At 45.6% G+C, this 22,665-nt stretch overlaps 1 protein-coding gene across 1 annotated transcript; it reads left to right on the plus strand.

Annotated features, from left to right (window-relative positions):
- Positions 1 to 16,461: 16,461 nt before the first annotated feature.
- On the plus strand, positions 16,462 to 18,882 carry LOC120042992 (neurexophilin-1-like). The gene is made up of 2 exons (XM_038987719.1): positions 16,462 to 16,584; positions 18,115 to 18,882. Exons 1-2 carry the CDS (start codon positions 16,462 to 16,464, stop codon positions 18,880 to 18,882), a joined length of 891 nt encoding a protein of 296 aa, XP_038843647.1.
- The last annotated feature ends 3,783 nt before the right edge of the window (positions 18,883 to 22,665 follow it).

Below are 22,665 nucleotides of genomic sequence, written 5' to 3' on the forward strand. Positions count from 1 at the left end.
AATATGCTGAAGTGGCCAGATATCCAGTAGTCCGGCCCATTAACCTGCTCCTAATGAACTGTGTTATAGGAAATGTTTTTATTAATCACACAGCACCCGGTGACGCACGTGTGCTCTCCAGGCTCACTGTGTACATCAATAAGCTTCAACAAGGCTGTAGATTGACTAGACACCCTGCAGGAAACTACATCAGGGCCAAACAAGCTGCTCACAGCGTTCATGTGTCCATCAGAATGAAAAGGGATCAATTCAGCTTTGGGACTGACATAAAGTCAGAACCGGCCCTAACCAAAAAGGAAAGTTCCTGTCCTGAGGATGTCAATGAGGAAAATGTTATGTATGCCCCATGTGTGTTGGCATTGGTTAACACTGAAATGTGACTGTTACATGGTCACGATCACCACCTGTTGCACACAGCAGGTGACCCACAATGGTCAGGGACAGTCTGTTAGTCTACAGAAGATCATAGAAAAGTTTATTCCAATCATTTGCATCAATAGCTTAATTCCCTAAATGGATTAAATGTGTTTCCAAACAGCAGCCATCATCATCATACATAATGACATGCTTGGTTCCACTGACATAATGTGTGCAAAAGTGCAAACCAGTCAATTAGTTTAGTAGAACCACAGTGGGTTTGACTATATTCTGCTTGACTGCTGATGAGAAATAGTGTGAGGGCATGAGAGAGAGATAGTTGGGGGCACACGCATGAGGGGCAGGGAGAGAGAGAGAGAGAGACTGTTTAAACGGCAATGCCAGTATACGATTCCTTGTCAGTCCACACACGCTGATATGAGCAACGCCAAGGATTCCATTCATCAACTAGGCTTCACCCCGGTGGATATACTCTGATACAGCCGACTACATATCATCTACTTTATTCTCACTCACACTGTTGCAGGTTGAGCAGGAATTGCATACACTATTTTTCGTGGATGGTAATGCGGTACATTCTCATGGATTTCCAATGTTATAGTGATTGGACTCAACCCCGGGAAAAGTAAAAGGAAGGCGCGTGTTGAAGGTGCCCAGGTGTAGCAGCTGAGCCTGCGTTGGACATGGGACCGTATCTTAGCTTTGGGGATTACAGTGCGGAAGGAATAGCGTCTTCGTGAATGAAAGCTGACTTCGGGCTGAAGCGGGAATCTGAGGCACTGCGCGCGCCAGAAAAATGCGTTCCAACCACGGCTTTATCTTGCTTCTCCTTAACGGAACAGCGTGCTTGGTAAGCAAGAAGGGGCGGCGGTGCCCAGCAGTGTAAAAAAGTTACACCAGTCATATGTGTGTCTGTGTCCATAGTTCCATGTCCATTCACCCCCGTCGTTACTAGGCTACCTCTTCCTTCAGACAGGTGCCACTCATTTGTTTGGCGAAAAGTGAAGGGAATTAACCGTGCATACGTTGTTGCACAAGCTACTGGACCCGACAAGGTTCCCTCTCCCAGGGCAGAGACCCGCGTGAGTGAGTACGCTGTGAGCGGTTGCCATGGATAGCATGCTGCGCCACGGACAACGGTCCCGTACATTAATAAGTGTGCCTCAAATCTCCATATTGGAGTTCCTCGGTTGAAGCGTATTCTATCCATTGCTGAAGTTATTTGTTGATGGACAACGAAAGGGGACTGACTCTCTTTGACCGATCATTACTATATGTTATTAAATAAAAAAAAATAAAAAAAGATAACTTAACGGTACAAAGGCGAGACGAATAGGCTACCTGGCATGAGACACAGTGCAACGTGTCCCCCATACAGGTAATGTCTGGTCAATATTTTAATGGTTGAGGTTGAGTAAAAAAAAAAAAAAGAAGGAATTTCTAGAATTTTATATTGACCACTAGCTGATTATTGCAGGCAACAGAATTCGACGTTAGTGCACTGTAGCCTATGCCATTTCAGGTATCACACTGTGCAACCTGGTGTATACTCAATCCAAATTATGTTGTGATTAATGATCTGTAATTACCACAGGATTTAGAGTCCTGGTAAATGTAACGCTTTTAATGAGATAAACATAACTAACGTCAAGATGAAACTAAGTGCCTTATTAGGCATGTTTATTGGCCATGTTGTGTGCAAAATTTTAGCCGAGACTTTAATTTTCTAAACAAATTTACGTCATCATGCTTTACATTTATATCTATATATAGAGCAACAATCTAAGTTGGCAAATTTAGAGGCAAATTGTAGCATCAAGAACAAAAACTGAATGACGTAGGCTAAATTCAAGTATTGTCGCAAGGTTGCTTCTTTGATGTGTTTGTTGTGTTCAGTTCTGTTGTGACACCTTTGTGTCAGAGCGGCCGACCTTGTGGCTTTGTAAAGGCACACACACTGAATAACCTTGGGCGCTTCTGACTGAACAAAGACTGTAGTCTACAGGTGAATTGTAGGCTATAATAAAGTATTCAAAGAGTTATTACCCACTGGGCACAGATGTCAGTTCAACGTCTAGTTATCGTTGAGTTGGCAACTAATGTAACGTCAAGGTGAAATCAACAAAACATGTCACCATGTCATTGGATTTAGGTTAAAAGTTGGGGGGGGACGGGGGGGGGGACGAAATCCCCTTATGTTGATAATTTTTTTCAAATCGAATCAGTTTTCCACATTGATTCAATGTCATCACATTGATTTATTTGATTGAAATGGCGTGGAAACAAGTTGATTAAACACGTTTTTGCCCACTGGGTAGTTTCCTAATCCAGGATTTTAAGCACAACAAATTCGTAAAATATAGTAAGAATTGGATTCTTAACATATCATACGAATTGCAAAAAAATATTGTAAAAATATTGCGGGATGTAACCACAGAGTTTCTAAACCCAGAGGTGCAACATCGCAAGACTTCCTGGGAACACTTGCGAAACAAACCAAGCAGAGCAGGCTGGGGTTTGAGAAGTCAGTGAAAGAAGTGACATTCTTTTCCTTAGTTGTTAATTTTCTTGAAATCTAAAGGCACAACCTAGATTCGAGCCAACGTCTTAAGTAGTTGAACATATTATTACTCCAACCTCGTGAAAGTGACACCTTTTCATTTTCCTCAAAACCAACATTATATCGAAGCAGTGCCTTTGATTTGACGGCCAGCACATTGCAGTTCCCTTTAGACCCAGTGACTTGTTTCAGCCCACTAGCCAACATCACCATGATATCACCTAGAAGTGTGATTAGGGATTTCTATTGGAGAAGCAGTTTCTGCCTACATACTGTACTGTCTTTGATGTAACATATTACACGAAATGGATGACTTGGTCCACAATTTGATGAGGTAGTATACAAAAAACGGGGACAACATTTGGCTCTTGAGCACCACTTTCAGAACTACTGGCTGAAATAATACAAAAGTAGGTAACCTATTTTAAATAAAGACATAGGCCACTGTTTAGCCTACGTGAAATGAAAATGAGATTATGGATAATTCAAAATAAAAGTCATCATTAGGCCAAATGTACCACCGTCTCAAAATTATTTTTCTTCATTGATTGAACATTTGCACGTCTCACAAAGGATTTGGGTCGTAAGACATATTATTAATAGATGACATTGGCCCTATTACTTGACAAATTGAATAAATGTTCCCCTTCCATTTCCTCCCATCTAAGAGAGGGGTTTTAGGAGTTGGAGAGCATGTTCACGCTTCAAGGTGTATGTTCACACATGCTTGCCACATACTCTCAAACGCAGCAGGATTGCACTAATGATGTAATTAATTGGAGTGCAGTTTCTATCAATATTCTACCATGTTGCCTATCTAAAAACTGTGGCGCACCACATCTCTCAGCAGGGAATCTTGGGTAATTCATTAGCAGCATGACATTGATAAATTATAGAGCAATTAATAAATTATCCAACTTATTACACAATAGAGCTCAGATTAATAATGATAGACCATGCATTTATATTCAAATTCCGCTGATTTCCCTATCTTACCGCCCCACTCAATATCAGTGTGTAGCCTTTGTCTCTAGGGTGTATAAACCCACTCTGTCTGGATGGAAATAAGGTTATTAATACTCTATCAACACGAAGAAAGCAACAATGATGTGATGGATTTAGCGTCTCAAATGTTAATTACTATGCCATGCATTGGTTGATATGAATAATATAAACAATCTTAGTCAGAGTGCTTTGAAATTGACTGCTATGCTGAGAAATTATAGTACGTTTTTGGCGAGGGTTTAGCAATTTTTCATTCTATGACATGCAGCTCAGAGATTGGATTCATTTGTTTTTAATGGACTAAATGGCTCGAGCATTCAGTGTTATACAGTCAAGAGCCTATTACAACTAATTTGTTTGTTAAATGTTTATATTAGGGCTATTAACCCAGCACTAGTCTCATAGCAATACCATTAGATCCTTACAGTAAGACAGGCAATATCAAGGGTTATTGTGCTTTCTCCAGGTTCACACGCACACACACACCACACACACACACACACACACACACAGATCGAGAAAGAAAGAGAAAGACAGAGCGAGAGACAGGTAAGGGGAGTCTGGCTCCTAACATATCCACTGTGTGCCATGTGCCCATGCTCATAATGACTGGGGTTACAAAAGGGCTGAATAAGGAAGAGAGTGCAGAAAGGGAGAGTTAGCAGTCAAATACAGGGTGAGGGACAGCCTAGTGTGAATAGGATAGAAAAAGACAAGGAGAGAAATGTGTAGAACAGCATACAACGAGAACAGAGAGTATGGAGAGAGACAGAATTAAATGAAAGAGTTGGGGGAGAGAAAGATGGAGGGAAGGAGAGGGATTGAAATGGATAGAGCGTAGAATAGATGGAGGATTAACAGTAGTAATAATAATAATAATAATAATAATAATAATAATACATCGAATTTGGCGGACGCCTTTCAGGACACTCAAGGACATTTTCCATTAACAGTAGGTCTACATCAAATCAAGTGTAACAATTAATGTGCAATTTAAAATCAAAGGACCAGACAAAACAGGACAAATAAAATGAAGAGGGAGGGCTTGGGTAGAGGATAGGGTAAGAGTTTGGCTTTAGGCAAAGGGAAGGGTTTAGGGTAAGGGTTTAGGGGGTAGGGTTGGGAATAGGCAAAGGGACGGGTTTTAGGTAAGGGTTTGGGTTTGGGGGACACACATGGATACTGAGAAGGGGTGTGGGACAGAGTCAATCATAGACTACAGGCTACAGGTTATAGGCTTCCTATGAAGAGGTGTGTTTTGAGGAGGTTTTTGAATGAGATGACTGTGGCTTCATGTTGTATGTGTGGGCATAGTGCATTCCAGAGCCTGGGTGCCGAGCAGCTGAAGGCCCGGGCACCCATGGTGGAGAGGCAGAATGAGGGGGTGACAAGGAGACCAGCAGAGGAGGAGCGGGTGGAGCGGGAGGAGGCATAGACTGGAAAAAGGTCAGAGAGGTAGGTGGTTGCCAGGTTGTGGAGGGCTTTGTAGGTGAAGAGGAGTGTCTTAAAGTCAATACAGGATTGCACAGGGAGACCGTGTAGATTGATGAGGATTGGTGTGATGTGTTCAGTCGATCTGGTGCGGGTGAGGATTCTGGCAGCATAGTTCTGGACCAGCTGGAATCTGTTGGTGAGTTTGGTGGGGAACCAGGGAGGAGAGTGTTGCAGTAGTCCAGTCGGGAGGTGATGAAGGCATGGAAGAGGGTTTCGGTGCAGTAGTATGCAAGTGATAAGAAGTGAATTGTACTGGTAAAACTAAGACAATACTGTATATTGCACATTCACAATCTCGCTTTCTCACGCACGCACGCACGCACGCACGCACGCACGCACGCACGCACGCACGCACGCACGCACGCACGCACACACACACACACACACACACACACACACACACACACACACACACACACACACACACACACACACACACACACACACACACACACACACACACACACAGACACACACACACACACACACGCATTGTAACCTTCAAACAGCAGGGATCACCAGTAATGAAGGAGCTCTGCTCTTACACACACGCATTCAGTGAACTCACTACACCCAGTTTTGGAGAGGCAGGCACGTATTGAACAAGGTCTTCTATAGGCTAGAAGCCTCAGGTTCTCAGAGACCTTGAGAGGTTGCACATGTCCACACTCCACAGATTGTCACCCACTATACATACAGTAGTTGTCAGAGAGCATGAGCATATAGTTTTACAATTCTAAGTTTAAGGGGAAATGGAATGGGAACAACAGAGAGTAGCCATAGGCCAACAGATGTGTGTGGAATATTCACCCAGTAAGAATCTGAGGTGCTGTCCAAGGATCTGAAGTGGCTCTCGACTTTCGTGGGTTTTAGCATTAGTGGCGCTCCCTTTCCATGGTGCTGAAAACGTCTTCTATGTTCCCGTGTTAGTTGCTATTCCTGTCCATGGTGCTGAAACATCAGTGTGATGTCTTAAGTATTACCTGGGGCTTCTCCCAATGAAGTTAGGCTGCAGACACCACTCTGATCTATACAGCTCTATGTTTTCTGGTTATAGGCCGGGCATCTGCAGCTACATGACTGATCTATGTTTATACAGCTATGTGTTGTATGAGCTTTATGTATATGTTGAGCATCAGGGTCTGTTCTCACTGATCTGTTTTTACTCCAGCCTTTCTACCCCTGTCCACTATGAAGTCTATAGGATCATTACATATCTGACATCTAGTTGGCAGTGCAATTTTAGGTGTTCGTATTTTCAATTCTTCATATTGATGAAAGATATTAAACAGAGCGTCTTTCCACAGCGTGTTGTGTTATTTAAGGTTAAGAGACTGGCTGAAGGTCATTTTAAACACATGCAGCTCTTTTCCCCTATTTTGTCTTGTCAGAAAGTCTTTGAGTCATCTTTCTTAGATACCCACGGTCAGTGACCTTGTCCACCCAGATTCATCCCTCACTAAGCAGGACAACACCAGCCATGCTCCCCCTGTACAACAACAATACGTCCAAAGCATTCCAAACTGAGACGGAGAGACACAGACTGTACATGGCCACACAAATATGGTACAATACACCAATGCTGTATCAGCACAAACACATTAGATGACTGCCAATGCAAAGCTGTGCATTATAGTCCTAGTGCCTCTCTGTCTTGCTGTCTCCAGGTTCAATCACAGCCCCAAACAGTATCAATCAGTCACAAACAGTACAGTTATACTATGGCCTCACAAACACAGATAAGCTATAGCCATATCTCTGTCTCTCATTTTCTGTATTGATTGTTTTGTTTAACCTTTATCCAGGTTTCATTGAGATCAAAACTCTTTCACAAGATGGACCAGGTCCAAGACAAGAGCAGGCAGGGTCACGGTGTAACAAGAGGTTACAGACATTAAAACACCTCCCTGTGGACAATGGATTCTTATTGTACTTCAATAATTCCTCCAACAGACAAGAGCTAGACAGACACACTACAGTGAATGAGAGGAGCTTTAGAGAAGAGGCAGAGAAAAGGGCCAGTGGTGTTATTATGGATAGGCTGTCACTTCCTGCTCGGGTTATAAAACAGCTTGAGTTATGCGCAGGCATGGCATGGATGACCCTAGAGGTGCGCCATTCTCCTGCCCACCCAGCGAGTACCCCAGCGCTGGGCCTCAGGCCGCCCTCAGCCCCCCAGGCCCTCAGCATCCCCTGCTGCCTGACTGACTGACATACAGCAGTAGAGAGAGGCATGATGGGTAGAGGGAGATTGTGCTCTGTGACACATCACCAGACAGGCACAAAGCTGCCTGTCCACAGACAGAAAACACTTTTCTGCACAAGCGCAATTGTCAAATCAAATTTTACAGATGTAGATCTTACCGTGAAATTCTTACTTACAAGCCCTAAACCAACAATGCAGTTTGAAGAAAATAAGAGTTAAGAAAATATTTACCTAATAAACAAAAGTAAAAAAAGGAACACAATAAAATAACAAAGGCTATATACAGGGGGTACCGGTACCAAGTCAATGTGCCGGGGTACAGGTTAGTCGAGGTACTTGAAGTAATATGTACATGCAGGTAGGGCTAACATAACTATGCATAGATAATAAGCAGCGAGTAACAGCAATATAAAGAAATGGAGGAGAGTGAGGGTCAATGCAAATAGTCCGGGAAGCCATTTGATTCATTGTTCAGCAGACTTATGGTTTGGGGGTAGAAGCAGTTAAGGAGCCTTTTGGACCTAGACTTGGCGTTCTGGTACCGCTTGCCGTGCGGTAGCAGAGAGAACATGACTAGGGTGGCTGGAGTCTTTGACAATTTTTTGGGCCTTCCTCTGACACTGCCTAGCATATAGGTTGTGGATGACAGGAAGCTTGGCCCCTGTGATGTACTGGGCCATACGCACTACCCTCTGTAGTGCCTTACGGTCGGATGCCGAGCAGTTACCATACCAGACCGGTCAGGATCCTCTCGATTGTGCAGCTGTATAACTTTTTGAGGATCTGGGACCCATGCCAAATCTTTTCAGTCTCCTGAGGTGGAAATAGGCGTTGTCGTGCCCTCTTCACTGTGTTTGGAAAATAATAGTTTGTTGGTGATGAACTTGAAGCTCTCGAGCCGCTCTACTACATCCACATTGATGTAAATGGGGGAGTGTTCGGCCCTCCTTTTCCTGTAGTCCACGATCAGCTTCTTTGTCTTGCTCATGTTAAGGGAGAGGCTATTGTCCTGGCACAACACTGCCAGGTCTCTGCCCTCCTCCCTATAGGCTGTCTCATCGTTGTCGGTGATCAGGCCTACCATCGCTGTGTTGTCAGCTAACTTAATGGTGGTGTCGTGCTTGGCCACGCAGTCGTGGGTGAACAGGGAGTACAGGAGGGGACTAAGAATGCACCCCTAAGGTGCCCCCGTGTTGAGGATCAGCGTAGCACATGTGTTGTTGCCTATCCTTACCACCTGGGGGTGGCCCATCAGGAAGTCCAGGATCTAGTTGTGGAGGGAGGTGTTTAGTCCCAGCGTCCTTAACTTAGTGATGAGCTTTGTGGGTGCTATGGTGCTGAATGCTGAGCTGTAGTCAATTAACAGCATTCTCACATAGGTGTTCCTTTTGTCCAGGTGGAAAAAGTGTGGAGTGCAATTGAGATTGCGTCATCTGTGGATCTGTTGGAGCGGTATGCGAATTGGAGTGGGTTTAGGGTATCCGGGATGATGGTGTTGATGTGAGTCATGACCAGCCTTTCAAGCACTTCATGGCTACAGACGTGAGTGCTATGGGGCGATAGTCATTTAGGCAGGTTACCTTAGTGTTCTTGGGCACAAGGACTATAGTGGTCGGCTTGAAACACGTAGGTATTACAGACTCGGTCAGAAAGAGGTTGAAAATGTCTGTGAAGACACTTGCCAGTTGGTCCGCGCATGCTCTGAGTACAGTCCTGGTAATCAGTCTGGCCTTGTGAATGTTGATTTGTTTAAAAGGTCTTACTCACATCCGCTATGGAGAGTGTAATCACACAGTCGTCTGAAACAGCTGGTGCTCTCATGCATGCTTCAGTGTTATTTGCCTTAAAGCGAGCATAAATTGCATATAGCCTGTCTGGTAGGCTCGTGTCACTGGGCAGCTCGCGGCTGGGTTTCCCATTGTAGTCAGTAATATTATGCAAGCCCTTCCACATCCAACGTTCACAGAGCCGGTGTAGTAGGATTCAATCTTAGTCCTGTATTGACACATGCCTGTTTTATGGTTCGTCGGAGGGCGTAGCGGGATTTCTTATAAGTGTCCTGCTCCTTGAAAGCGGCAGCTCTAGCCTTTAGCTCGTGGGAATGTTGCCTGTAATCCATGGCTTCTGGTTGGGATATGTACGTATGGTCATTGTGGGGACGACATGATCAATGCACTTATTGATGAAGCCGGTGAGTGAGGTGGTATACTACTCAATGCCATCGGATGAATCCCAGAATTTGTATTTTTTTTAAGCAAGTCAGTTAAAAACAAATTCATATTTACAATGATGGGCTACCCAAACAAAACTGGGCCAATTGTGCGCCGCCCTGTGGGACTCCCAATCACGGCCGGTTGTGATACAGTCTGGAATCGAACCAAGATCTGTAGTTATGCCTCTAGCACTGAGATGCAGTGCCTTAGACCGCTGCGCCACTCGGAAGTCAACATATTCCAGTTTGTGCTAGCAAAACAGTCATGTAGCTTAGCATCCGCATCATCTGACCACTTCCGTATTGAGCGAGTCATTGGTAGTTCCTGCTTTAGTTTTTGCTAGTACGCAGGAATCAGTAGGATAGAATTATGGTCAGATTTGCCAAATGGATGGCGAGGGAGAGCTTTGTACGGGTCTCTGTGCGTGGAGTAAAGGTGGTCTAGAATTGTTTTTCCACTGGTTGCTCATGTGACATGCTGGTAGAAATGAGGTAAAACGGATTTAAGATTTCCTGCATTAAAGTCCCCGGATCACTAGGAGCACCGCTTCTGGATGAGCATTTTCTTGTTTGCTTATGGCCTTATACATCTCGTTGAGTGCGGTCTTAGTGCAAGCATCGGTTTTTGGTGGTAAATAGACAGCTACGAAAAATATAGATGAAAACTCTCTTAGTAAATAGTGTGGTCTACAGCTTATCATGATGTACTCTACCTCAGGTGAGCAAAACCTAGAGACTTCCTCAATATTAGAGACCACGCACCAGCTGTTATTGACAAATTGACACAGACCACCACCCCTCGTCTTACCGGAGGTAACTGTCTTGCCGATGCACGGAAAACCCAGCCAACTTTATATTATCCATGTCGTCGTTCAGCCAACTCGGCGAAACATAAGATATTACAGTTTTTAATGTTCCGTTGGTAGGATAGTCTCGAACAGAGCTCATCCAGTTTATTCTCCAGTGATTGCATGTTGGCCAATAGGACAGATGGTAGAGCCGGGTTACCCACTCGCCAACGAATTCTCACAAGGCACCCGGATCTGCGGCCCCTGTATCTCCGTCTCCTCTTCATGCGAATGACAGGGATTTGGGCCTGGTCCGGGAGCAGAAGTAAATCATTCGCATCAGACTCATTAAAGAAAAAAATCTTCGTCCAGTTCGAGGTGAGTAATCGCTGTTCTGATATCCAGAAGCTCTTTTCGGTCATAAGAGACGGTAGCAGAAACATTATATACAAAAATAAGTTACAAGCAACGTGAAAAAACACAAAAAATAGCACAATTAGTTAGGAGCCCGTAAAACATTAGCCATCCCCTCCGGCGCCATTGTGTGGCATGGATGACCCTAGAGATGCCCCTTTCTCCTGCCCAACCAGTTGTGGCATTGTCCTCTGAAACACTGGGGCACATAGAAAAAAAAGGGCCTGGATGAATTGTGCTGGAGAATATGTTACAGTATGTGTCTGTCAGGAATTGTTTGAACCACACAACAATGATATACAGAGGTTGTAAAAGGCTCTGCCTGGTCAATCCGACGTCTGCTGTGACCTTACAGCATTTACTGCGATGCGGCCTCCGCAGAAGTCAGAGCAAGCATTCGTGCTCTCAAATATTTTAACAATACGGATGGCTTTGTATAGCTCCACATTGACATGATTGGTTGACAGTAGGTTGGGGCGGGAGGTCCTGTATTAACACAAACTCACTTCCTTGACAACTTCCTTCACAACAGCTCTGCTGTCAACCAATCATGTCAATGTGGAGCTATACAGAGCCCTCTGCATTGTTAAAACATTTGAGAGCACGCAGCAATGCCGTACAGAGCTTGATTTGGTCTCTGCATGCCTCTGGAGACTCTGCAATTGCGTCACACCCTCAATACGAAGCCTCTGACCACATTTTCAGATCAAGCATAAATTGGCTCTAATTCCATAGAATTAGAAGCAATTTCACCTTTGATTATTAGGAAGGAAGCGTCACACAATTTTATTCCTCTGAGAATGCTAGCCACTCGAGAGCTTCCTATTTGTGCTGAATATACTTTTATTTATGTAAATAAAAAGTTATCTCAAGAACAAACAGCTTTAGAGAGCGGATGGTGGCGGAACTCCTTTTTACTGGAAATAGAAGCAGGTTTATTTGAAGAGGGGACATCTGTCACAATCTGCTACTACAAAGAGACCACTAGTGATGTCCTCCTGATGATGCAGTGGGCTATGGGTCCCATGCTGACCTCACCAGGCTGTGACGGGGGCTCCTGGTGAAATCATCAGGGGGTGATGGGGCTTCTGCTGACCTCACCAGTCTGTAACGGGCTGTTTGGTTACAGTAGGGAGGGAGAAAAGACACACAAGTAACTACCCACTCCAACAACCAGCTGACTTAGAGGCCTCCGGGGTATAGTCCCGAGATGTTGAAGTGATCTGAAGGACTACAGTACTATATGTCTCCAAGAGTAGTGCTCTGCTCTGGAAGGGTTTCTGTTTACTGTTCTAGAACAGACTGAGCTTAAAGGAGATGAATGATGTAGGTTGGAGCCATGACAATGTTGATGGAGATGTCCACACACTGTTGATGTTTGTGTTTGCAATATAACCAGACACAAAAGACAGATAGTATTAACTATGTCCACTGATATGACCTCAAATGAAAGTTAAGCCCGGTATTCCACAGTGCATCACCACAGAGAGAGAGTGTGTTAGAGAGAGTTAGAGGGAGGGAGAGAGAGAGAAAGGGAGGGAGGTAGAGGGAGAGAGAGAGAGAGTCCAGTCCCCTCTCAGGTCCTCTCAGACAGGTGGGCATATACAGTAGCAGAACTCTGCTTTAATCAGTTCTATCCCATCAACCACTGCTCTCGCTCTCCTCCTGCTATCCTGCTCCAGCACCGCACTCCACTCAGCCGCCTTGTCGATATCTTATAATGTACAAATTTGATAGCCAATTCAGAGCAAGGTCTCTCCCTCAGCATACTAAATGAAGCTCAGGTCCAGTGGGATGGTAGAACTGAACTTGTCCAAAATGAGTAAGGAGCTCAAAACAGATAGAAAGTGGCTGAATGTAGTGAGTTCATCCACCCAGCATAGAGCTGAATGTAGTGAGTTCATCCACCCAGCATAGAGCTGAATGTAGTTAGTTCATCCACCCAGCATAGAGCTGAATGTAGTGAGTTCATCCACCCAGCATAGAGCTGAATGTAGTGAGTTCATCCACCCAGCATAGAGCTGAATGTAGTGAGTTCATCCACCCAGCATAGAGCTGAATGTAGTGAGTTCATCCACCCAGCATAGAGCTGAATGTAGTGAGTTCATCCACCCAGCATAGAGCTGAATGTAGTGAGTTCATCCACCCAGCATAGAGCTGAATGTAGTGAGTTCATCCACCCAGCGCAGAGCTGAATTTAGTGAGTTCATCCACCCAGCATAGAGCTGAATGTAGTGAGTTCATCCACCCAGCGCAGAGCTGAATTTAGTGAGTTCATCCACCCAGCGCAGAGCTGAATTTAGTGAGTTCATCCACCCAGCATAGAGCTGAATGTAGTGAGTTCATCCACCCAGCGCAGAGCTGAATTTAGTGAGTTCATCCACCCAGCGCAGAGCTGAATTTAGTGAGTTCATCCACCCAGCGCAGAGCTGAATGTAGTGAGTTCATCCACCCAGCGCAGAGCTGAATTTAGTGAGTTCATCCACCCAGCATAGAGCTGAATGTAGTGAGTTCATCCACCCAGCATAGAGCTGAATGTAGTGAGTTCATCCACCCAGCATAGAGCTGAATGTAGTTAGTTCATCCACCCAGCATAGAGCTGAATGTAGTGAGTTCATCCACCCAGCGCAGAGCTGAATTTAGTGAGTTCATCCACCCAGCGCAGAGCTGAATGTAGTGAGTTCATCCACCCAGCATAGAGCTGAATGTAGTTAGTTCATCCACCCAGCATAGAGCTGAATTTAGTGAGTTCATCCACCCAGCATAGAGCTGTAGTGAGTTCATCCACCCAGCATAGAGCTGAATGTAGTGAGTTCATCCACCCAGCATAGAGCTGAATGTAGTGAGTTCATCCACCCAGCATAGAGCTGAATGTAGTTAGTTCATCCACCCAGCGCAGAGCTGAATTTAGTGAGTTCATCCACCCAGCGCAGAGCTGAATGTAGTTAGTTCATCCACCCAGCATAGAGCTGAATGTAGTTAGTTCATCCACCCAGCATAGAGCTGAATTTAGTGAGTTCATCCACCCAGCATAGAGCTGAATTTAGTGAGTTCATCCACCCAGCATAGAGCTGTAGTGAGTTCATCCACCCAGCATAGAGCTGAATGTAGTTAGTTCATCCACCCAGCATAGAGCTGAATTTAGTGAGTTCATCCACCCAGCATAGAGCTGTAGTGAGTTCATCCACCCAGCATAGAGCTGAATGTAGTGAGTTCATCCACCCAGCATAGAGCTGAATGTAGTGAGTTCATCCACCCAGCATAGAGCTGAATGTAGTTAGTTCATCCACCCAGCGCAGAGCTGAATTTAGTGAGTTCATCCACCCAGCGCAGAGCTAAGCTCCGGTGATCCCCTTGAAGCTGACGTAAATTATTAATTAAGAGTCAAACGCCTTGTTTCTTGTGAAATTACCTTTCCCTCCCCCGGCCCTCCCGTCCACGCTAGCCAGTGGAATAATTAGTTATAAGGGCACAGCCGCTCTCCGATTTTAATCATGTAACAGAAGGAGAATATTCCTACAGTGAACGCATTAGGTCTGGAGTTTGGTGGGAGGGAAAAACCCCCACAAAGCGTCGGAGAACACTCTGGAAATCTGAGCAGGCGCTTGAGCCGTTAATTAAAAATGTATGTCATATTAGAGATGAAGATTTTAACTCAACAGCCAGAGGAAAATTTAGAGCTTATTGAAGCCATCTGCTGCCCAGGAGAAGGATGTGCTGCAAAAACACCTGCTGTGTGCCTCTATATGATCAAATACCATATACACCATCTCTATACATGTGGATATTGATGAGAAGACACATCTGAATAGGTAAAACTCTCTATTTTCAGTAGCAGTATTTCTCTAGTTGACACCATGGCCTCTCATCACCACCTGAGCACTGTGACAGAACAGAACAGTTAGTTCAGAGATTTGAGCTAACTTTCTCCATAATCTCTGTTCTGGCTTTTAGCAACTGTGTGCCGTGATGCCAGGGGAACAGGAGGGTAAAATGGTGTAACTGTCACTTTAATAGTCTGAATATTTCCTGTGGAGCTGGTGGGCTCTTGTTGATCATTTCCTCCCTCTCATCCTCTCCCGTTCCTCTACCCCCTGCCGTGAGAGAGGCCCCAGGCCTGTACTCACTAACGCTTAATGCGTCACAATTACCACAGTGATGGAGCCTGCAGACCCCCCACATTCCCTCCAACCATTTCACTGACTCACACATGACAGACAGACGACAAAATCACCCCCCGCCAACAACCCCAGACTCTGACCTGATTGCACCTTCGCCCTCATTTCAGCTTTGTGTAGCTCAGATTGGCTGATAAGCACTCTTTATGAAGATTCAAAAGTACTTTGAAACCTAACACCAATATTGTTCCTCGGATTACAACTCAACCTAATACAGCTGCTGTTAAACAGGTCTATTCATCTTCTTCAAACTGCTGTGCCATGCTATGTCAGTCTTATACAGCACTATTCAGCCTCATAGCATGTGTTTCCATCTTTCACTTCAGACATCCGTCAACATAAGCAGGCCAGTGTATAACCTTCAGCACGGTGACTCACTCTACACAAGCGTTTCTTCAAGCCGTTAACCATCTGCTCTAAAGCGAGGGGGATCTCATCCTCATTGTTTTATTACCCCAGTAATCATCCATGAAGCCCGTTCTAACATGTCCCCCACACTGACACTGTGCACTTCAATCGTTTGTTCTACAGCAGCACTCTCTCTTCCCTAACCTCTAACACACACGTCCTGTCTCACCCCGAATGCTCTGTTTACATATTCAGCTCCTTAAACGACCACATCTCATGCAAGTTATGGCTCAGTGAGATTGTATTATAGAGGGGCAATGTGTTTGTTGTTCAGCTCTTCTCCTTGCCGGCACTGCCTGTCTGAGTCACTGAATCACTGCCTGTCTGAGTCACTGAATCACTGAGTGTCTGGGAAATGAGCTCAATGTAAACACAAGAGACAGAGTGTCATAAAGATTCATACAGTGGCACATTCCACACAACCCTGGAGGGCACTGTGATGGCCACCACTGAGACTCTGCAGTGCCACCTAGGGAGACTGGCAGACAGGCAGCGTGCTGCTCTTTGCCCACCAGACACCGCCCCATGAAGAGAGAGGAGTCAAACCCAAAGTGGCACATCATTCAGGGACAAGGGGGAATAGTGCATTTGCAATCACAGTCACAGCGCCTGGCACGCACTCGCAGGCAAGAGAAGGCTTCTGAATATTCATCAATATGTCTTCTGCTCCATGTATTTTATTCATTATTAATGAAGCCAAGGAGGGATTCTCAGGGACGCTATCAGAAATGTCAAATAATATCACATTTTAGCCAACAGGGTTCCTTGTCAGGCTGATGTGTTTGTGTCTGAATGAGGGTCAGCTCTCTGTGGGAAATATGGGAGACAGTGTTCACTGTGGCCCAGCCCAGGTAAACAGACCAGGGGTGTGTAGTGTTGACTGTGGCCCAGCCCAGGTACCCAGACCAGGGGTGTGCAGTGTTGACTGTGGCCCAGCCCAGGTAAACAGACCAGAGGTGTGTAGTGTTGACTGTGGCCCAGCCCAGGTACCCAGACCAGGGGTGTGTAGTGTTGACTGTGGCCCAGCCCAGGTACCCAGACCAGGGGTGTGTAGTATTGACTGTGGCCCAGCCCAGGTAACTCAAACAGCCCTAGAGGGACCAGACAGAAAGGCTGAGGTCTGGGGACTCCTCATCTCCTCCAGAGTCTGAGTCCATAGGTAGACCATAACACAACAACATCAGTAGGGAATCCTCTACAGACTGCTGCAATGCAATGCAAGTTGTTACGAAAGGAAATACATGTTTTAGAGCGACAGAAAATCAATATTACAAGACTGTCTGAAATGCAAGAGAACAAATCTGAGTGAGCCTGTAGAAATCTGTATAAAATGGAGTAAGAATGAGTAAGACTTAATAATCCTGACTAAACCGGTATAAGGAAGCCCTGACACTCAAAACAGTGGATGGATCAGAGCACAGACAGAGCAGCATGCATTATGAATCACTGTATAACAGTGGGATCACTGGGAGAAACCCTGCTCTATCTGGCAGAGAGAAAGAGAGAGAGAGCATGCACACAAACACACACACACACACACACACACACACACACACACACACACACTTATGCCTCGCTAATAGGGTACTGTCCACACACATTCCGGCAACCATCCATTGCATAATGACACTAACACAAACAGAGGAACGGCGACACAAACAGACTCCTATCCTCTCCACGGTTAGATCAAAAGGACAGAAGAGCACTCCGGGCTCCAACAGGCGACAGTGCCTACCTGTTAATAGATCATTACCATCTAATAATTACCCATTACAGCCTGCTCTCACACACACTCCACAAAGCCACGGCTGAGCCGAGCACGACTGTCTTATCTCTCTCTCTCCTTTCTCCTCACTCACTGTTAACATCGGACAGTTTTGTGTGTGTGCCAATACAGATTTTTAAATTAAAACATAAAAAACCTTAATTGCACATCAAGGTTTATTCGCCTGCCCCTCCTCCAACCCCACACCGAAGGCACCGAAGCAATAATTGTTTCTCCACTCAGGCCTGCACTATGGGGCTTAAATCTCTACCTTCATCCCCCCAGGCCTCTCAAGTAGCTGAAGGTATAGGAGTCGATTTCTATTTCATCTGCTGCTTGGGGAGCAATATAGCTTCTCTGAAAACCAGACGTTAAGGTATATCTGTTCTCAACCTGAATAGACACCAGAATGTAACAGCACAACATATATACCTGCATACTCAAACATTAATTTATAACAGTACAACATTGATAGAATGTCACAGTTGATATCTATAGCACCAGGAGCTAAATTAAGTATCGATTACATCTTTCATTCCTTTTCTGTCCTTGTTTCTTACTCCCTTCATAATAACTCCCCTTTTTTCTCCTCTTTTCTCTCTCTTTCCCTTTCACCCTTTTTCTCTCAAACACACACTCTCCCCCTCTCTCACATTCACCCTCTCTTTTTCTCATTCTCTCTCTCCCTATCCCTCTTTATCTCCAGCTGGCCCTGGGTCAAGAAGATGACTCTCCAAGCCCCAAGAGCTCCTCAGCAGACGGGTTGTCCTCTAAGACGGTGGGTCTCCTGGGGAGTCAGACTCCCCTTTCCCCCCTGAGTCGCTGGATGCTCCAGAGTAAAAGTCGGGCAGCCAATGCCACCTCCCTGGAGCTGCCCTACCGCTCACCCATTCCCTTCTCCAAGCAGGAGTTCTGGGAGATGCTGGGTAGTGACCTGATGAAGCCAGACACCTCCTCTTCCTCCCGCGTCAAACGCCGGCCCATCGTCAAGACGGGCAAGTTCAAGAAGATGTTTGGCTGGGGAGACTTTTACTCTAATATCAAGACGGTGCGTCTCAACCTGCTGATTACCGGCAAGATCGTAGACCATGGCAACGGAACGTTCAGCGTCTACTTCCGCCACAACTCCACGGGCCAGGGCAACATCTCAGTCAGCCTGGTGCCGCCGGTCAAGGCGGTGGAGTTTGACCTGGAGCGCCAGAGCGTGGTCTACCCCAAGGACTCTAAGATCTTCAACTGCCGCGTGGACTATGAGAAGGTGGACCGCAGCAAGCGCACGTCGCTGTGCAACTACGACCCGTCCAAGACCTGCTTCCAGGAGCAGACACAGAGCCATGTCTCCTGGATCTGTTCCAAGCCCTTCAAGGTCATCTGTATCTACATCTCCTTCTACAGTACAGACTACCGCCTGGTCCAGAAGGTCTGCCCGGACTACAACTACCACAACGAGATGCCCTACCTGCCCTCGGGCTAGAGGGGGACACACAGGAGGGGGAGAGGAGGGACGAGGGGAGGAGTGACTCTGTAGGGTGAGGGGCCACCAGATTGAGCTGGATTAAACTTTTTATGTAATTTGCTGCAACACCTCACCAGACAACCCCTCGCTGTAGCCAGACTACTGTACCCTGTAAAAACGTATATATGCAACAAATACAGTATTCACACAGTGAGGCATTGATATTTAGAGTGCTGTCATGAAGTATTTATCGACAGGAACAGTAGTAACTAGCACGCCCAACATCATCACACACGTTTACCTCAACTCAAACCTCTAATTTCGCTACCTACTTTGCTAAATACAGAAAACACCTACAAACATCTATGAATGTTTTCGTGAACTACTGCACACTGTCATTCAGGTGAGGTAGCACTCTACTTTCAAAAGGGCATTTTCCATTTCTTTCCCAATGCTCCCATATCCCACGCCAACCCTCTCTCTCCCCACGCCTATGTCATCCCGATAGGCTATCCCACGCCAACCCTCTCTCTCCCCACGCCTATCCTATGTCATCCCGATAGGCTATCCCACGCCAACCCTCTCTCTCCCCACGCCTATCCTATGTCATCCCGATAGGCTATCCCACACCAACCCTCTCTCTCCCCACGCCTATCCTATGTCATCCCGATAGGCTATCCCACACCAACCCTCTCTCTCCCCACGCCTATCCTGTCATCCCGATAGGCTATCCCACGCCAACCCTCTCTCTCCCCACGCCTATCCTATGTCATCCCGATAGGCTATCCCACACCAACCCTCTCTCTCCCCACGCCTATCCTATGTCATCCCGATAGGCTATCCCACGCCAACCCTCTCTCTCCCCACGCCTATCCTATGTCATCCCGATAGGCTATCCCACGCCAACCCTCTCTCTCCCCACGCCTATCCTATGTCATCCCGATAGGCTATCCCACGCCAACCCTCTCTCTCCCCACGCCTATCCTATGTCATCCCGATAGGCTATCCCACGCCAACCCTCTCTCTCCCCACGCCTATCCTATGTCATCCCGATAGGCTATCCCACACCAACCCTCTCTCTCCCCACGCCTATCCTATGTCATCCCGATAGGCTATCCCACCCAATGTTTATTCTAAAGGTATGACATTCTATCAAACATCATCTCTATCTTTCCCTGAATTATGTAACCTCTATGACATAGAAAAGAGAGATTGAGAGAGTGTGAAAGAAAGAAAAAAAAGAAAGAGAAAGAAAGAGAGAGAAAGCAAAAGCAATCGCCAGACAAAAATATGGGACAGGGCTTAAGTTCAACGTGAGAGAAATAACTTGATTCTGCATAGAGATAGGCACTTGCCTCTCCACACATGATAGAGAGGGAAGGGGGAGAGAGAGACAGAGAGAGCGAGAGTGAGCACGAAAGTGGGAGAGGGGGAGAAATGAGAGATTCAGAGAGCTCTTTTAATTAAAGTGGAGAGAGAAGGAGATGTAGAGTATTCAGCTCCTTCTATTGTCCCCTCTGTATGAAAAAGATTACATTTTGTTGCAGTCAGGATTCCTGATTTCAAGCTTTGATAACTTCGGCTGTGTGTGGGAGATTTCTCTTTCCTGACAAACGCTGTGTGTTCACTAAAGTCTGATCATTATCTGGAATAAATTAAAATAAAACTAATTAAGGCTTCACCGAGAGAGGGCGAAATGTATTCCTGGAAATCAAGTTAGGATTATTAGGATGCGAGCGAGGAGCACAGCGAGGGGTATAGTGGATAGTTGTGTTATGGCTCCCTGGCCCAGCAGCTTGGCCCTCAGTTAACAGCTCTCTCATCAAGATGAACAGCCACTGGCTGAACTCATGTCCATTTCACAAACAACAACACTAGACAAAATACTGTATACATCTCATTTAGGGACAACTGATTCTGTACTGACAATATGGGCTGTTTGGAAATTGACTCATAGCACCTATATAGACTACGTGATGATTTCCTGACTATGTATTTTCCAATGGCAGGTGTCATACTTTGAACACTGAATGCATAATATATGGTATTACTAATGTATTTGTAAAAAGGAAAAACCTCAATGTAACAGAAGTGATTGAACCCCATGGCCTTTGGCCTTTGGCACTGCTGTGCTCTGATTGGTCTGGAGGGAGCTTAGTGGGGTTTCTGTAGCACTGAGGCCTGGGAGGCCAGTGTGTGACTTGGATCAGGAACCACTCACTATAAAGTCCTCCTCCTGTGGGGGGTACGGGAGCATCACGTCAGGTAGAGATGGAGCAATTTGACTGTAGGTAGAATAGAAGAGAGAGACAGAATAAAAGAGAGAAAGGCTCACTCACAAGGCTATATATGGGAAGTACTGTAAGTGAGATCTGAACATCAAAGTGTCTGGGTGTTTAATTTACTGTTAAAGAGTTGGGTAGCCCCTGTCTTTATGAGGCCATAACCACAACATCTCTGTTAGGCTGCTGCCGTTGCTGCCTCTCTCAGGCTGCCTCTCTCTGCTGCCGTTGCTGCCTCTCTCAGACTGCCTGTCTCTGCTGCTGCTACAACAGCCCTGCAGGGTCCAGCAGGGAACATTAACCACTAACATCACAAAGACTAAATTATCTTCTAAGATATTACTGTTTATTCAGACGCATAAACCCCAATCTACACTTCAGACCCCTGATGCTTACTGGTGATTTGGTTTTCCTCTGAGCAAATGTTTTACTTGAAAAGACAATATGCAGTGGTTTGTCTGTGGTGGTTCTCCCTTGTCGAGATGTTTGTAAAATAGATCTGTCTGGTTTAAATCACTAGTGGCACAGTCAATCCTCATAGTCACACCTGCTGTGTTTAAATGCACACTAATAATCTGGAATTAGTCAGAATTCAATGAGTCTGAATTAAACAAGTAAACACCCATATTGGACAAGAAGAGTCCAGTAATCCGAATGAGCTCATTTCAAGTGAAACGAGTGTACAATACTCCTTTCCTAAACAATTTGTTTGGGATTTATTAAGTCAGTATTTGGCATGTAAACATTACATTCAGATTACTGTTGTTTGCATGACAGCTTTCTGGTGAATATTTGCAATTGTTAAGAGGCAGTTTTGGACCTCTTAGGAACAAATTAAACATGAAAGGAAGCGATTGAAGACAAAAAATGATGTACTGCTCTGCATTAGTTGTTGGTGCTTGCTACCTTTTGGGAAAATGTGCCTCATGCAACCATCAATGGAATATCATTATACAGTAGTAAGCATGCAAACAGTAGACAGTATTCAGAACATATTAGAGTCCAAGTGCAGTTGATTTGTTTGTTTATTATGATCCCCAGTAGCTTTTGCAGAAGCAGCAGCTACTCTTCCTGGGGTCCACAGAGTTCATCTGAATACCCAGATACTCCAACAGAATTGTGCATGTAAGCATAGTACCTTCCCTGTCTCACAGTAAACTGATGCAAGTACTGCCTGGCAAGACCCTGTCCCTCTCCCTCTCAGAGTTGGCATGCAGGGAAGTATAGCCTCATGTCGCAGTTTGTAATGTTGGGATTTACCAACTAGTGTGTGGAAGTCTGCCATTGGCCTAAACTCATCCCACTCCTCTTCCTACTCCTCTCTGCCCATCTGGGCTCTCTTTTCCCCTACCCACAACATGCCCTCCTATCCTCTCTGTGTCTCTCCTCTCACTGTGACCAGCTCCCCTAACCTCCATGCCCCCATGTTCCTATGTCGGGGCTACCTCCCCTACCCTGGCGCTGAACTCCACTGTGGGCAGGTCCTCATCCATCTCTCTTTCTCTCCCTCTATCCCCGC

This window comes from Salvelinus namaycush, unplaced genomic scaffold (genome assembly GCF_016432855.1).
Source record: "Salvelinus namaycush isolate Seneca unplaced genomic scaffold, SaNama_1.0 Scaffold827, whole genome shotgun sequence".
Taxonomy (NCBI): Eukaryota; Metazoa; Chordata; class Actinopteri; order Salmoniformes; family Salmonidae; genus Salvelinus; species Salvelinus namaycush.